Source organism: Callionymus lyra, chromosome 9, assembly GCF_982586985.1.
Source record: "Callionymus lyra chromosome 9, fCalLyr1.hap1.1, whole genome shotgun sequence".
Classification (NCBI taxonomy): Eukaryota; Metazoa; Chordata; class Actinopteri; order Syngnathiformes; family Callionymidae; genus Callionymus; species Callionymus lyra.
This window is the reverse complement of record NC_141826.1, coordinates 10,139,190-10,156,313: the sequence shown is the minus strand read 5'-3', so window position 1 is coordinate 10,156,313 and position 17,124 is coordinate 10,139,190. Positions and strand designations below refer to the sequence as shown.

At 38.2% G+C, this 17,124-nt stretch overlaps 1 protein-coding gene across 2 annotated transcripts; it reads right to left on the bottom strand.

Moving 5' to 3' along the window:
- Positions 1-2,762: 2,762 nt before the first annotated feature.
- Positions 2,763-16,916, bottom strand: clint1a (clathrin interactor 1a). Of its 2 annotated transcripts, none has more exons than XM_087799089.1 (12): positions 16,759-16,916; positions 12,908-13,012; positions 11,950-12,046; positions 11,316-11,424; positions 10,766-10,930; positions 10,487-10,670; positions 9,207-9,435; positions 9,049-9,136; positions 8,432-8,497; positions 7,719-8,017; positions 5,618-5,813; positions 2,763-4,374 (listed from the first exon to the last, which is right to left on the bottom strand). In XM_087799089.1, the coding sequence occupies exons 1-12, from the start codon at positions 16,797-16,799 to the stop codon at positions 4,076-4,078; spliced, it is 1,878 nt and encodes a 625-aa protein (XP_087655215.1). In that variant the 5' UTR covers positions 16,800-16,916; the 3' UTR covers positions 2,763-4,075. The 2 variants fall into 2 exon arrangements, with proteins under 2 accessions (XP_087655215.1, XP_087655216.1); XM_087799090.1 differs by having other exon boundaries at positions 7,719-8,014.
- Between the last annotated feature and the right edge of the window lie 208 nt (positions 16,917-17,124).

The following is a 17,124-nucleotide window of genomic DNA, read 5'->3' as shown; positions in this document are numbered from 1 at the left end:
AGTTTTTGCTTTGGCAACCTCAGTCCCTTGCCGTGAAGATGATATCACATGTAACAAGTTACATTTTTACTTAAAAATCTTACTAAAAATCCATGTTGGATTGTCAAGCCTTAGCAAAAAAAAATCTAATATAATTGAAGTTAATGTCATTTTTAATTCAACAAAGTCATTTGTACTTATATCCTACAAATAGTATCGAAATGTAATAAGTCTTTGGACTACACCTGAGGGATCAATAAAGTTTTACCTTACCTTACCTTACATTGGGACATTTTCTCTACTCTCTGTACTACAATAGGTATATACTCCAAGTCTATAGTTAACTTTGTAGTTTAAGTTCACTCAAAGTATTGTGCCGATTTCCATCTCTGATTCAGTCGCCTGTCCATTGCTTCACAACACGAAACAATTTGTGTTTCTAACAATAACACCAAAAGTCTAAATAATACAGTTGCCAAAAAAACAAAACATCTATTATACTGTCTTTGCAGCACATTTCATAAAGTATAGTTAAGTATACATCAGTGTTCTACTATGTAGTGTAGTATTTCAAAAGTAAACTTGAAGTATACTAATTCAATTTGAGTATAAAATAAGGATACTCATAGTTCAATTAAATATATATATACTGTATATATATATATATATATATTCAGAACTTTCACCTCCCATCCAAGAAGTTTCTACAGTTCCCGTACATGTGTCATACAGGTATAGTGGTTCACTGTATTCTATTATTGTGCTTACTTGGTCAAATACTGAATTAAAAATGAAACGTTTGTCCCACCAGAGCACTGACTTAGAAAAGATCGAACAAAAGTAGAAACCGACTTCGCGTGTCCAGAGATCACTCTGTGATGCTGTTCTGGTCCCAGTCCAGCAGGTAGCAGCAACGGACGCGGGTTCAGCGCCACTGTCCGGGCCCAGCCTGTCTGTCCCCTCGCGTCTGTCGTGCGGCTGCGGTGAGCGGGTCTGACAGCGGCGTCTCTGCGGGCTTCATAAATGCACGATGAATAATTGAGTCGGTGAAGCTCCAGATTGCAGATGGCACTCAAAAGCTGTCATTTGTCTTGACGTCCCGGATTGCGTTTTTACTCTTTAATGGGCACATTAACCATAAAAGCGCAGTTTACTGCATCTCATGGAAGTTGTAAAGATGTCGTTTTTTTGTTTTTCAAACGGCGGGGATTACTTTTGGATGAAGAGCAGAAGAATATTCCAAACTTTTTTTTTTTCTTCTTCTTCCAGAAGTTTAATTGACCCCATTTTTAGTCATAAATAGAACAACCCCAATCAACAGCAGCAAACTATATATTTTCTTAAAAGACTATTATGTTTAGCCCACTTGTCTTGGTCTCCAGAGACCCTGGAAATGGGTTAATTGTTTAATGAGACATTTTAATTGTTTATTATCATCACAACGCCATCAGAGTCGTGATGCGTTCACGTACACACTGTGGCCGAAGGAAACACGATGTCAAAACTAATTATATGTTCTACCCCACGGGCTGTTTATAGCATCCATGCTTATAGTCGGGATTGTACATAGAAGTTGTTGACATTTATAACAATTTTCTGCCCGCAGCAAATTTCCCCAGCGACTGTTTGACTTCAACAATTTTTTTTACTCCTGAAATGTCAGCTTTTTAAATAGATCTCAGCCCGAACAATTAGCCTTTACGCGGGTAATTGAACGCAACAGAAGCAGAACCGCTCCCGCCACAACACGATGACAATATATTCAAGAATTAAATAGTATTTATTCAACTTTAATAATTTTTTTTAGCATTAGCTTATCAAAATATTGCGAAGCGTTCAGTCTTTATTACAATTCACTTTTTTTCCCCTATGGCCACACTTTCATGAAGTCCATGTTTAAATGTGTTAAATCTACACGTGTGTAAAAGCAGGTGTCTGAGCAGCTTACCTGAATGATGACGTCACAACGTTGCCTGTTCCGAACACTTTCGACTTCTTTTTTTCGCGAATATTTAGCTGGAATTTAGCCCAGTGTATCTGCCCTTGAATTAGAACAAAGTCATCCATTATTAAGATATAAGTGTTTTCAGCCAACGAAATAATTAACGTTTTGCTTTCATTATCGCAACTATGTAGCTAGCTAGCTGCTGTTAGCTAGCTAGCATCTATCAAATGGTTGCTTCTCGATGGTGCATTTACGGACGATTGGAAAGTAAAACGACTTAGAAGTGAATCAGAATATTATCAAATAGAAAATTCTGATAAAAGACAGAAAATATAAGTTGATTAATATATGTGTATTATTTTTGCAGTCATAGAATTGATTACAAAAAATATTTAAAAAAAAAATTAGCAGACGAGCTAACAAACAACATGTTAAAAAAAGTCTTACTACTTAATCAATGACTAAATAAATAAAATGTTTCAGATTATTCAGATTACTATTAAAAAACATAATAGTTATTGGACAACACAACATCGGTTATAATTTTATAATCTGAATCTAGGATGATTATTTTACCGCTATAAACTAGAGATATTCGTCTTGCCACTTCTCTGCATTGAGAGTTGAGGTTGGAAGGTGATCTGTTGGGTTGATAACAGTTTTTTTTTTCCATTTTGAGATGGAGGAACATGTTACAACTATCACGAACAAGAGTTTCGGTGTCTGTGATTGAACAAATATCCGTTTATACAATAAACCTTTTGACATGAACCAAAACATTTGCAACTTGAAGCTTCAACGTGACGAATGAGACCAACATAGCAAATAACACACACCATTACCAAAGTCCAATCAACAGTTTTAATGTTGTAGATCAAGAATCTCTGGAAATCAACAGAATTTTCTCAAAAATATTTTTTAACATTTGCATAAACTAGTGTCTCAGTAACAACCCCAACTTGAAGATATCAATAATCATTGGAAAAAAATAAAAAACGGAAAAAAAAAAATGCTTAAAACTCTACTGGTATGTCATAGAAAACAAAAGAAAGCGACAGATTTTGGTCATTATGATGCTCCAGGCTTCGATTCAAGGCTACTGTGAGTGTCTCCCGGGGCTGAAGGCTCCGCGGCCTTCTCTGGTCAGTGAATTATTTATCTCGCAGTTGACATCCTGAAAATGTCAAGCAGGCAAGAATATCATTCATTATAAAGTTCAGGAGGCGACTGTGAGCAGGCACTTAAACCATGGAGGATCTTAAACATCCGTGAGATTAGAAGGCACAAATGAGGGAAGAGGTTTTTCCTACAAAACAGAACCAAGTGGAGAAACTCCTTTTTTTCAGGGAGGAAACGGATCTTGTGTCAAACTGACGAGAAGGCAGTATTAACCAGGACAGTCTGTTGTGGTGCTGAACTGAGGTCCAGGATAATAAAACGCTTTATATTAAATAATCTTCTGTACACGCTTCACTTGGCTTAGGCATTTGTACATGGAAACTTCAACACTGAGATTAAACTTGGGAGGTTAAAGGTTTTCCAGGCACACACACACAGACGAAAAAACAACCCGCAACCATTTTCAAAGCAACTCGCCCTATTGATTATCATGTCATCTGATTATACTCTTTTTGTAAAATAGAAATATTTATACAACAACAACCTTCTGATGGCCTATTGCAGGAAGACTCGTCATCTTTTATAATTTCAGTCACCTCTTTCTACAGGAGTGTGCAGACCTCTGTGCTCCGGGTCTTTAATCGTGAACTCACCAGCAGGTACTTCATTGGAAAGTCAAAGGATGGGCAGAGAGAGGAACAGGTATGAGAATCTGGACGTGTTAAAAATGGCCTCTGTGCTACAAAAACGTGGTTATCGAAGAAGACATACGATAAAAAGAATGCAGCTACTGATATTTAGATATTCTATATTTCGATCGTTGATTGAGGTTATAAAAAGGAACACCCCGACATCAAGGCAACTGAGTGACCCCTCCTCTCCAGCAGACCACTGTCGCAAGAGGAGATTGCAGGGCGTCTGTATTATTATGATAGTTGACATTATTCAAGTACTCTTTGTTTGCAGCTCATTACAATCCTTCACCAGCGGACAAAGAAAGAGGCTCCAAAAGATCCGAGGCCGGCGGGTCCATCACTTCCCGAAGTTGGCAAAGTCAGCAAAGGCGTCGTTTTTGGGTTGTTGGCCCATGCCAGGGTTCATCGCCATCCCCATTCCCATAGTGGTGGGCATGCCCATGGACATACCGCCTTGTGGCATCCCCATGTTCATGCTCATGCCCATCATCGCCTGGTTGGGAACCATTCCCATCATACCCATTCCCATTCCAGCACCAGGGTGCATCATGGGACTGACGGGTGGTCTGACAGGGGCTGGTCCCAGATTCATACCGGCGATTCCGGGAGACAGCATGGTGGGAGACGTCATGTGACCTGGAAGAGACGCACCATTCATTTACAACAAGTTCTAAAGTAGACCTGTTACAGTGCAGAGAAAATGTACACAGCTGAACCAAAGCAGTACAGTACTTTGATGAAGAAAGTAGTATCACGTAGACATATTAAAGAAACAGACTCAGAGCCAAATATGCTAAAAAAAAAAAAGGTTGCTATTGAGAAGTTTCTGATTATTTGAGACAGAAATGTATAATATTTATAGTAAGTGTTTGAGGGAAGAAAAAAATATATATGAATTTGATACATTAAATATCGCAGTATCTTTTTTCTACAATACCCTATCAATACTCAACATTAAATGATAATAATTAAAGATATATATATACACATATTTGTTTTTCAAATCATAAGATACATTTAATTTTTTTAATAGTTACTCTATGGTTTTTACATCAGTGTGAATGCAAACAGAGTTTCTTCATAGTTGTGTTGCAACTAAAGTGGTATCTGCAACTGCTAGATGGCCGGAGTTATTACGCAGCTAGAGGAACAAGGAAATCCTGTAAGATCACGAAAGGTGATATCGTGACATCTACAGTATCGCTTTATATATCAATAAAGCCCAATGTTGCCCCGGTATCATGATACGTATTGTATTGGCATATTGGTATTGATTCTTGTTCACCCCCCACAAGTGATTACTTAAGTCATGTCTAATTTAAAACATTTTTTCTCATAATCAAATTTTTTTTGCTTGAGTTACTTAGCTCCGTCTCAACTCACAGCAACAACACCCAAGCATAGCACATCAAATGTTAACCTATGTTTTATTTTTCTTCTTTATTTCTAATTTTCAGTTTCAGGGACAATCTGAGTAGTTCAGAGGCCAGTTCTAAAAATGTTATCATGTCCTCACCAGTAATATAAATTTGCTTACTTAGTTTGTATTAACTAATTATTATAATTTTCAGAATATTTTTTCTGATCTCAGCATTTGTAGAATAAAACATTTTATATCCAAAATGAATCCCACAAATAATAACTTAATAAGTTAACTTAATAATAACTGACAATAGTGTAATATTAATTCAAATACATTTTAATTTGACACCCTTTTAAATGTAACGCAATTCCCAAGAATAAATAATAAAGTATCAAAAGTAAAGCATACAACTTGGAGAAGCTCACAAATCCTGGGCTAAAAAAAGTGTAAGAGTGTAGAATTTTAATATAAAACTACAGGCCTAGAAAAAAAAAAAGTAGTTTTTTTTTCTCTGACCTTGCTGGAGGGTATTTAGACTGGGCTGGCTGGTCTTGGGAGCATGCATCCCCGGGCCCAGGAAGTCCAGACTGATGTTGACCGAGGGGTCTGACCAGGTCGAAGGAAGAGAGGATTTGGCTGCCAGACCCTGCTGAGCCATCTGGGGGGGCTGAGATGGCATTGGTTGAAGTGGACCCCCGATGTTCTGGATGGGCTGGAGAGAGCAACCAGAATGTTAAAAACAAGTCCACATGAGAGGGTTTTTAAACCAGACCGACCGAGACGGAGAATGAAGTAAACAAGATGAGAAGTAACATCTCAAAATCGTCATTTACAGCACATGCAGGTGTTTGTTGTGGGTTTTAAATAGATTTTCTTCATCAAACCGGATTATTTAAAGTCTGTGTGTCATCAACAGGAGGAGTGGGTGGTTAGTGGGCGGTCTCTGGGGGGGTGCGAGCATCTGCTGAGGCTGCAGGTTAACAATCTACCGTATGGCTTGTTGTCCAGGTTTCAATCAAATGAATTATGACTTCATCACACAGACAAGTTAAATGATCTGCTCCGAACACATGTGAGTGAGAAGCAGCTCCAAACGACTACAAAAACCATCACCGGAATAACTAATGCAACTAATGAAAAAGACAACATGGCGGCCTTTTGAGCCACATGTTTCCTGATGTCATTTATCTGTCAAAGCTTAGAGACGTGAGCTTATTGATTTCAGAATACAAAACATTAATCATTAAAAGGCAGAAACTCACAACCACCCCAAACCCCCCCCCCCCTTCACTCAGAGACCAGTCCACCTGGAAAAACTATAACATGTAGCCCTAAAAAACATTGTCAAGCTACTCGAGCGTGCAATTCCCAGCTCCCCAATCGCTGGCAGAAACAACTTTTATAAGCACTTGTGATTTTTCTTCTTCTCTTTGCTATGTCAGCAGTAACGGGTCAATCAATACCTATTTTGGGGCAGCAACACGGCTTGTGCTTTAGGTGCGCGCTCGCCGTCACGGAGGCGCTCGCTCACCCGTGTGGATTCTCACACAGTTGTAGCTAGCTGTTCCTTCCATTCTAGTCTGGAGCACACACGCACCCACGTATACAGACGATGTAGGAAATCAATTTTCTTGTTCTTTGACCTTGTTTTTATAATCATCTTGTGTTCATTGCTCATACTTTATTTAGTCATGCGTTTAAAGACGGAAAACCCATTAACAAACAAAACAAAGAACTTCTTCTCTCGTGCCAACGAGTTAAACTAATGCTTCTTAAATGTTAAAATGTAAAAAACATTTTACTTTGACTCACGAAATATTCCTATCTAAAGCTTTACAGCATGCATTTCAATGTTGCTGGATTACATATCCAGAATCAATATACAGGGTATTTTAACATTTATGATAAAATATTTTAGTTAAAAGCCTGATTATAAATCGTCCAATTCCAATAAGGCACATAACACTCATTTATCTTTTTTAATCTTCAAATTCTAAAATTAAATAAATCTAAAAGTGTTGCAATTTTAAGAGAACAAAAAACACTGTCACTGACAATTAAATATATTATAAAATATTGATAAAGAAATAAAGGTCATCATCACATGAATAAATGAAGGATGTCTGTAGCATTTGTGCTTGCAACCATAAAGTCTGTGAAATTGTTTGCATAAAATGGGCCAATTTCCTGTGGCATCAGTAGAATTCACTCGCAGAAACGTCAGCCTTCCCCCGGCAAGTTTTCGGGCCCTCCTCACATTTTATCAGTTAAGAGGCAGGGTCAGAAGTCAATTACTGACAGGTACTGAAACCTGCGTTGTAATGTGTGGCAGCAGCTGCTGAATTTACAATTGTCGTCTAAGGTTTTGTCATCTCATATCCTTGGTCAAAACTTGAACGAGTGCATTCTATCAAAGTTTCCATCATTCATGACTCACACGTCTATAGAGGAAAGGTTCTAGAGATTTATCTTTATCATTTATCTCCCATCCAACAATGTAAAGAAGGATACATTGAGTTCTCAAGAATAAAAATAAAATATCACAATCAGACTCACACTTCCTGTTGGTAAATAAACATTTTGGCCTCAGGCCACATTTCAATGTGTGTGTGTGTACCTGTGAAAAGGACTGTGGCATCATCGTGCCGCTCATGCTCTGCATGCTGTTCATGCTAAAGTTGAGGCTCTGGGAAGAAGTGAAGGACTGAGTCGGTCCCATCAAGTCAAACAGGTCTGCCGAGGAAGGTCCGGGCGCCGGGGCAGGGGCAGGAGCAGGTGCAGCGACAGGACCTGCTGTCATGCCCCCAAAGAGGTCACTTGCGCTGGTGTCTGCAGGCTGAGCAGACGTCGGCATCTGGCCTCCCGGGAAAGCGTTCCAGTCTCCAAAGTCCCCGTTGCTGTTGGGGGCTGGTGCTACTAAGACAAGGGGAAAGACTAATTAAGGGCTTCCAGCCTTCAAACAAAGATACGCATACATATTTGATGCATTCAACGTCGCCAACAATAAGCAGCTGAGACCTTTAAAAGGCCAGATTTTCTGAAATGTGAAATATTACCAGTGACCACCGGAGTCACGCTTTAAAATTTTCATCGAGACGACATCGCTTGTTGTCTCTTTCCCTCAATCTTCAGCTTGCTCCACCTCCCTCTAACTTCTCCCTCTGTCCCTGTCTCCTTGTCATCCATAACAGGACTTGATGTGTGTCTGTTCTTGTTATGCAGAGCAGGTAGCAGGCTCCATATGGCCAGGGCTCCCTCCCAGCATCCCTCTGAATATTCTAACAGTATGCCTACAACAGCACACGCCAACAGAAATATCTTGAAACCCACCAGATCCAGAGGCGAGGCTGGCGGACGCAGCTGGCGAGGAGAAGTCAGCGAATCCACTGATCAAATCTGCAATGAGAGATGGACTTCATAAGTTCCAGGTGTCATCCTGCACTAGTTAGCATTCCTTCAGTGTCAGGGTTCTTCTGGGACAGGGAAGGGGGGAGGGGGGGGGGGGGGGGGGGTTGGGAGCAGATAGGTAACGCAGAGCAAACATCTGTTCTGTCCTCCCGCCCTCCTCACTCACAGGGGACTACTCCCAAAACATCTGGCGCGCACTTAGTTACTATACATCAACTTCTTCTCCCAGCTGTCCTGGAAATCGTGAAGCCAGCACCAGCAGCTGGGCACTGCCACTCCGAAACAAAGTCTTATCCAAGTTTCATTGTTGTGCTGCTGTGGGCAACTCAACAGTACAGAGAGAACTAAATGCTTGGTGGGCAAATTCCTCAAATATAAGGAAAAAACATTTTTCATTTGTCTTTGAAGCCATTTCTAACAGCTTTTTAAGCAGAGGCACTTTTTGGAAGGAACTCTCCACTGAGACCCCCCGAGATATTAATCATCCCAGCAAACACCTGGCAAGACAAAGAAGTTTTTTGAAGTAAAGCTCACTTTACCTGTGGAAGCGGGCTGGCTCGAAGTGATGTCAGCCATCATTAGGTCTACCAGTCCAGCACTGGCAGGTGTCTTGGCGGCTGGCTGAGGCTGAAGTACAAAGGCAAAAGCTAAAAATCCGCCAACTTTTCAAAGATTTGTTTTTTAAATTCACTTTTACCTGAGAAGAACTGGCGGGAGTTGGACTCTTGTCTCCTCCTCCCGTGTACTGGGCTGCTGCCCCCAAGTCCACCTTTTTGGATGGGGCGCCTCCCCTCTTCCGTGTTGCGGTAGTTTCGGTCGCTTGCACGATTTGAACACTCTTGGTGGTCACAGTTTCTTCGTCGTCTTTAAACTCTTTACCTTGTTTTCCGTTGTGTGACGAGCGACCTCGTTCCTCCTCGTTATCACTGCAGAATAAAAGTCAATTTTAAAGGATATTTTATTTATAATTACAACAACACTACCAGCTCAAGGTAATAAACTAAATACAGGGGTTGCATCAAATGAAATCCGCAGAGTAACAAACATTACATTTTTCTCTTGTTCAAATCATTTTTTTTTTTTTTAACATCATTTATTTGAACTTCTGCCCAGCCAACCAATCAATTTAAATTCATATTGCAGTATCAGCCTTCAATCATTATAGCAGTGTGTAGGAATGCATCATGGGAGTTCAGTTTTTTTAGCACCATAGTTAAAAAAACAATGAGTTATGTGGTTGAGTTGCCGTTGTTTAACCTGTTTGTAACAGGGTGTACAATGACAAGGAACTTTGCCGTTACTGACTGAAATAAACAAAGAACAAAACAGGAAGTCAACAGAAGGTGTACAATGATATGACGAGGAACTTTGAACTTAAGTAAGCTGCTCCTGCTGAATATGTGCATTCATCATGTGACTTCAGGATTACTCTATGCCGAAATGTCAGATGGCAAACCAAATATTTGTTATGAACAATCATTTCGTCAAACATGTCAATGAATATCTGAAACCGGTATCCCCTGTTAATGCTCAGCACACATCACATGACACGGGTCACGTGAAATAAGCAGCAGTAATTAAGGTTTACAAACTTTGGCACGAGGCTGAGAAGCCTGCATGTTTTATGGGGTGTTAAAGGTCAAGTTTCTGTATTCAAGGTCCAGTTGGTTGAGTCACTTTTCTTTCGATAGTTGGATCAAAACTCTTAGTGTTTTAAAGTTTCACTGCTACTCGTTTTATAAATCTGCATGTTAAAATGATATTAAGGTCCAAAACGTACACAATGACAGATTTCTTCTATTTCTTTTTAGATTTAGAGAGAATTAGGTTTCAATTGTAGTGTACTGGTGGGAAACTGGAAGGTAGACCTGCAAAAGGAACTTCAATTACAGGTATAACTATGACTTGTACACTACAATAATGATTAAATAGTAAACAAATGTCTCCTACATTTTCACATATCAGAAAGAGGCATACCTAAAACGGTCTGGAGAATCATCTCTCTCGTTTTTCCTGAATCTTCCGATGGTGTCTTCGATGGTGCTGCCGATCTTGCCGCTGATTTCTCCCAACTTTTCGCTGAAGGGAAACTGGCCTTTATTCCTCTCCCAGTCGTCGTCCCACTTCCCTCGACCCTCACTGGAGTCGTACCTTTCCCCGGCTAAAGAGGATGGAATCAAAGCAAGAGGCGAAAGTTTTAGATTGGTTTCGAAACAATAACAGTCTATCTTGTTGTTTGATAAGTGACCAACTTACAATAACCTCTGTGTCCCATACCGTCGGATGAAACTCCGACATATTTGTCTTTGTTTTTCTTTGCCTTTTTCCTTTCTTCCCTCAGTCTCTCATCATCCTGGACCAAAACCACCATCTCCTTCACCTTCTGACGGACATTCACCCCTTGGTCCTTCCCATTTTCATCTGCGAATGAAAATAAAATAATAATATCTTTAAACAACAATCCAGTTGTTAGAGCAGGAGCTCTGCAGTGTGGAAAATAAAGAAGGCAGCTTTGGGGGGAGTGTGTGTGTGTGTGTGTGTCTGTTTGTTAGATAGGGAGTTAGTGTGCGTGTTTGCATTTGAAGGATTTGTGAACTAAGCAGTGCTCGGGGCCTTCATCCTTTCATTAGAGCTCACACAGAAGCCAGTTAATTAACATTCTGCCAAGAGAGACCATCGTCTAATCAAGGCATAACTTAAAAATCAAAGAGATGGCGAGATTCTTCATGTCTGTGCTTCTGTTGCGAACTTGGAGGGAAAAAAAAGCGTAGAAAGTCAATAGAGAAGGCCGGGTTGGGAACCTTACCTACAAAGTGGTAGCTCTCTAAAGATCTCAGATCATACAGATGTTCTCTGGCACTGGTGACCACCCTCTCTGATCCGTTCCTGATTAGATGAGCGAGCAGAAGCAGCGACTGCACACAGGAGAGAGACAGCCATTAGTGTGAAAGTGCTACCTAATAGTTGACTATTTACTTTGGTCACATTCAATCAAACCTTTAACACCGGTGCTGTGCTTGCTAAAGTTTGAGTTTGTTTAGTGGAACACAAGTTAGCCAATAAGTGACAAGCCTCTAATGCATTCAATCCTCTGTGTCTTTCAGAACAGATAAACAAGTCTTAGTTTAAAAACATCAGATTTTCTCAGGTAAATAAGCGATTAACTCACATGAACTAGGAATTGCTTCCAATTCATCAGTTCCAACAGAGTATAGAAAAAGTTCAAACCAATCTAGCTTCATAAAAGGTGAAACGTTTTGTGTATTATTAATAAAATACTATCAATATTTTTAAATAAATTATTGAAATAAGAGTGCTAGAGCAACATATTTAACACCATTCAATGTTTTATATATCGAGAGCTCTTATCAAAGCTACTGCATAATTTATTAGCCATTTACATTTAATTTTGCACATGTGTGTGAAGGGAGCCGTCAGACCTTGTAAACTCTTCTCCAGTTTTTCTTGTTGTCCCTGAGCATCCTTGCCCACAGCATATTCATCACCTCTGGGAACTGTTCGTACATAAATGTAGATCTGCGTGCAGGAATGTTCATGTGGGGAAGAGAGGAAGTTTTGAGTTACAGTTTGCTTGAAAAACATTAAAAGCAACAGTACAAGTAATAAACTACAGCAGTTGAGTTTATTTGCAAAAACAAATAAGAGTTCACTACTAAACACAGACCTCAGATGTACCCAACTTAAAACCTCACCTGAAGGCTTAGTTTGAATCGACTTGGAATATAATTTTCTAAAAGTACATGTATACAAGTGACTTTATTTTATATAACTTTTAGCATTATATTTTAAAATTAACTAATTTTTTAACATGCCATTGTTTGGAGAAAACCTTTCATGTGCTATACAAAGCAGTTTCATTTAAAAGATTGTGGTAACAATTTGAACGATTCCCAAGGCTAGTCCAGTGCACTTTAGTTTTGGAAATGCTGAACAAATTAACTCATGGTAATATTTTCCATCTTTTCTACCATGTACGACTATAATAATCTGCATTGTTTCATGAAACTATTTCAGAAATGTGATAAAAGCAGCAATCAGAAAGCTGCAATAGAAAAGATAATATAAGTGAATTGATCTAAACCTCACAAATGACTGAAACATTTAAATGGATATCGATTTCATTTTTTCCGAGAAAAACATTAATATGTACATGGATCATTTGAGTTTTTTTAATATTCAAATTGCATTGGTACCTATTCCCAATTACATTTTTTTCAAATGATGCAAAGTAGGAAATTAGAATTTTTTTCTTCAAAAATTACTATTACAATCCACCACTTATTTAGTCATTTGTATCCTGTATGCGTCTATAACTCGCCTTGTGTTCAGCAGAACCAATTATATTGTTGAATCAAGTGTGCATCTCTTCAATTTTACCTTGAGATGTCCGCCATCTGCTGTCCAGAGGGTCCCCAGGGGTCATCGTTTGTTGCTTCTCTGACTTTTGACTCAACCTCTGTGTAGTTCATCACCACATTGGTTCTGTAAAAAGACAGAAAACAAACACACAAATCAGGTGTTTATAGTGGTTTCCATTTTAAAAGCTACATTCTATTATCAGGTCATGTTGAACCAGAGATGTCTGGAATCATATTACAGACACACCCACACACTTTGGTCGTCGATTACGGACAATAGTGGATGCTGGTCTGAGTATAGTGACTGACAACATGAAGCATTATTATGACTTAAATAGAAACAAATTGTATTGGTCAGATGATGAAGATTTTCCACAAAGCATAATCACAACCTGTTAAACGAGTCATTTTAAAAGCTGTGTACAGAGATCTATCAAATTTAATAATTTCTGTTCACAGACCATCATTTTGAAAATCAAGATTAAAAAAACATACATCAGTTAATATTTCACAATCCAACATTCATCTTTGACTAGAATACTTGTTACGAAATCCAGGAAACAAAAATGACTTATGCAAAATAAAGCATAATTCTTCATGCGGCTCAATGAGAAAGTCTTTGAGGAGATTTAGAATAATCCAGATTAAGAAGGCATGGAATACATTTATGAGTTATTGAATGACTATCCAGTAATGAATGGATAAATTAGTTTTCGAGCTAATTTCTGACTTCCTTTGTCCAAACTCGATGTGGCATTACACAAAGCCACTTTGGTGGTATTGGACTTTTTGTGTTTAATTAATCTAATTTTACAGTTTTATAAGACTGGAAAAATACTATAGTAAAGCATGAGAGTGGCCATGATTCGATTACATTAAAGCGCTGCTACAGTTAAAATATTGAGAGGGATAATGTCTGAAAACTGCAGCCCGTATTGCCACATCAGCACTTAAAAGCTCAGAGCCTCAAAGAACTGCATTGACTAGATGGTTGTCTAACAGATCCACCCATCTGTGGTTCTGCTGCTCTTGCCTGTTGTGTGCTTTTTAAAGAGGCAGTCTGTGTTTTATCACTGCAAACGAAAAAACCCATAAACAAAGTACACACGTGGTACAGATTATTGTCAGTTGTGTCCTGCTCCAACTGTGAAACAAAACTCCTGCTGAAAATCAACTTTGTCTTTAAGTACTGACTATAAAGAGAATTCTGCATGTAACACTTGAACATAAAATAATATGTATAATTTAAAAGTGGTAAAGTACTATGAGTCAACACAAATATGGGTGGTAAGTGGGACTTATTAAGGCTTACAGTATAGTCCCGCCTCTCAGCGTCAGTTCTAGTCACGCCTCAATTCCTGTGTTGTCTTTTAAGATTCTCTGCTTGAGCTTCAGTGTTTTATCCTGCGGGGTTAAGTAGCTATTGATAAATGAATTCATGTGATCAAAGTTCAGTTTAATAGATTACTTGTAAGACTCCTGTATTAGACATGTTTGTATTTAATGAAAAATTAAAAAGGACCTAACAGGATTTGTTCTTTGGATATTTAGGTGGGATTTTTATCATTTAATAATGATTGTTTATTTTGTTAGTGAGTGGTCACGGCAGCTAATAGTAACAGAAGAAAGTTGAAAGTTCTTTTGACCAAAATCAGAACTTTAAAAAAAATATATTTGTTTTCAATAGTCAACTTTGTAACAATAAATATCACAAATCATATAGGGATATTTTATGATGGATTAAAAAACTTCAATCAGTAACTTAATGTCTATTCAAAAGGATCCAAAGATATACATTTTTTAATTTGTACAAATTATCAAAACAGTAGATTTAAAACAAAAGACTAAATGTTTGAATTATTTACTAATTTACCTGACAGCAACAAAGCCAAGACAGGATAATTATCTTGTGTAAATACTACTTTTTATTTTCACAGCATGCACGGGAAACTGATGAGGAATAAAATGATGACGAAAGACAGTATCTCATCAACTGCTGATGCAGAGTCAGCTCAAATAACAGAAGTTGTGGTGTTCTCTCAGTGTAAAAAATATCACAAACTTCCTAAAGCCATGATATGCACTGAAAAGAGAACACATAGCTACCTATAACCTTAATTAAGTTTTGTGCTTTTTAATGTCTTTTCATTTTCAGTTCTTACTGAATAATCATTTTCAAAGTTGGCCACAAACCAAATGTACTATTTGGAACTAGGGCAATGTGAAATGTTACAACTAAGTTGCTTGTTGCAAGCAGATTTTTCTTTTTGACATTTTAATTTGTGTCAAATATAGTTTCCCATTTTTACAGAAAACTTCCAACAACTCTGAAGAAAAGATATGGATGTACATCACAGATTGGCCTGTTAATACTTTGTTCAATAGTAATGTAATTTATGCATATCCTATCATATAACCAATTTAATAAAATTGTTTTTAATAATGAATTCTAAAATATAATGATAAAATGGTGTATTAATGTGTACATTGTAGATTACTGAACGTTAAAAACGGTTAAGAAACATTGGCAAAATGTAAGACGATGAGTAATTCTGTTCCGTTTCTGGTTGATAAAAACAGTTTCTATAGTTCTGTAAGTATATGTTTATTTCTATTAACACTTGGAAACAGATGCCAAATAAAAAACATTTTAACTAAATTTAGATGTGGTTAAGGTTGTCAATATTCCTGAACTCAACAACTTCAATGCTTTCTTTCATTTTTGTCACTCCTTAATTAAAATACACCCTTTTTTTTCAGGGGGTCACACTCCAAGGAGACGATTGCATTCCTGGACAGACCTGAGAACATGTTTATTGTCTGAGACAGCTGGGTAAGTGGACACAGGTTTTACAGAGAAAAGAAATTGAGCAACGCTTCATTTCTATTACACGCATGTTGACACGGCCGATTAACAACGACAATGATTCATTGAGGGTTTTGTTTTCAATGTGAAGGTTACCTCTTGAAAACAAATAAAGTACAAGGACAGCTGGATATCATGTTAATGTTAGTTAAAGTTGAAATGAAACTTGGAAAAGTTTCAACTGATTTGGTCATTCAGAGAAGGAGTTCTCACAACAAAAAAAAAACGAAATTCAACTGAAAAACGCTTGTGGGAAGAACTTTTAATTTATTACACTCCCTCTTTAAAATGAAATGTTTATTTTAAGATGGTTTGTTTCCTCAAAGCACATCCTCTACCGCCCTCCATCGAGTACACGTTTCATTTTGCTTTGGGGTAATGAATTTAAATGTATCATTATACAAGTGTAGATCAATAATAACGTTGACAAACCAGTCAAACGTAAAAGCAAAGGTCAAAACAAACAAATACACACTGTATCAATGCGTTTATGAAGTTTAACGACTCACATATAGTACACATAGGAAGTAGAAAGGTACCGACGTCGAAATAATCTCAATAATGCTTAAAAGTAACACGTCAGACAAACACTAGCCGTGTTTAAAACTTCAGATACTCAACAGCGATAGCCTAGAGCTGTCAAACTAGCCTAGCTGGCTAGCCTTGTCAGTTAGCCACAGGCTAGGGTAATTAGCTTATTAGCTAAGTGTTAGCTTGCGTTGTCGGCGAAAAAGGAACTAACAAAACGGCTATATTTACACCGTTTGGTTCTATAACACAATCGAACACACGACGAAAGCACCAGATACAGGTTTTTAGTTCAAATACATCGTTTTCTAACAAGACTCAACTTGAAACGACAGCTGTTAGCATACAGGCTAGCTAACTTGTAAGAGTGACGTCAAAGTTTTTTGATACGTGTCCCTCTCTCAAAACAGGTACAACTTCACAGACAAATGGCAACACAGACGAAGGATAAAGACGTTTAAAAAACACACACTTACGCTTTGTCAACGAGCTCCCTAACCTTCCACATGTTCAGCATCTTAGCGATGTGAGGGGAAGCTTTTCTGCTTCGGTGGAAGGCTTTTTTAGTTCAGTCGAAACCCAACCTGGAACCGACGCCGCAGAGTCAAGCGTTGCTCACCTCTGTTTCAAAGACAGGAGGCGCACACGCACCAGACACACGCAAACACACACGCAAACACACACCAAACACACGCACTCGCGTATATAAAAACTTTGCGGAAATTTCTTTGCGGCGTCATCGGCTCTGACACAACACTGAGTCAATAAGAACATACCCTCAGCAAACACAAGAAAGTATAAGATAAAAGTCAATGATCACCTGTGACAGTAAAATAGAAAGT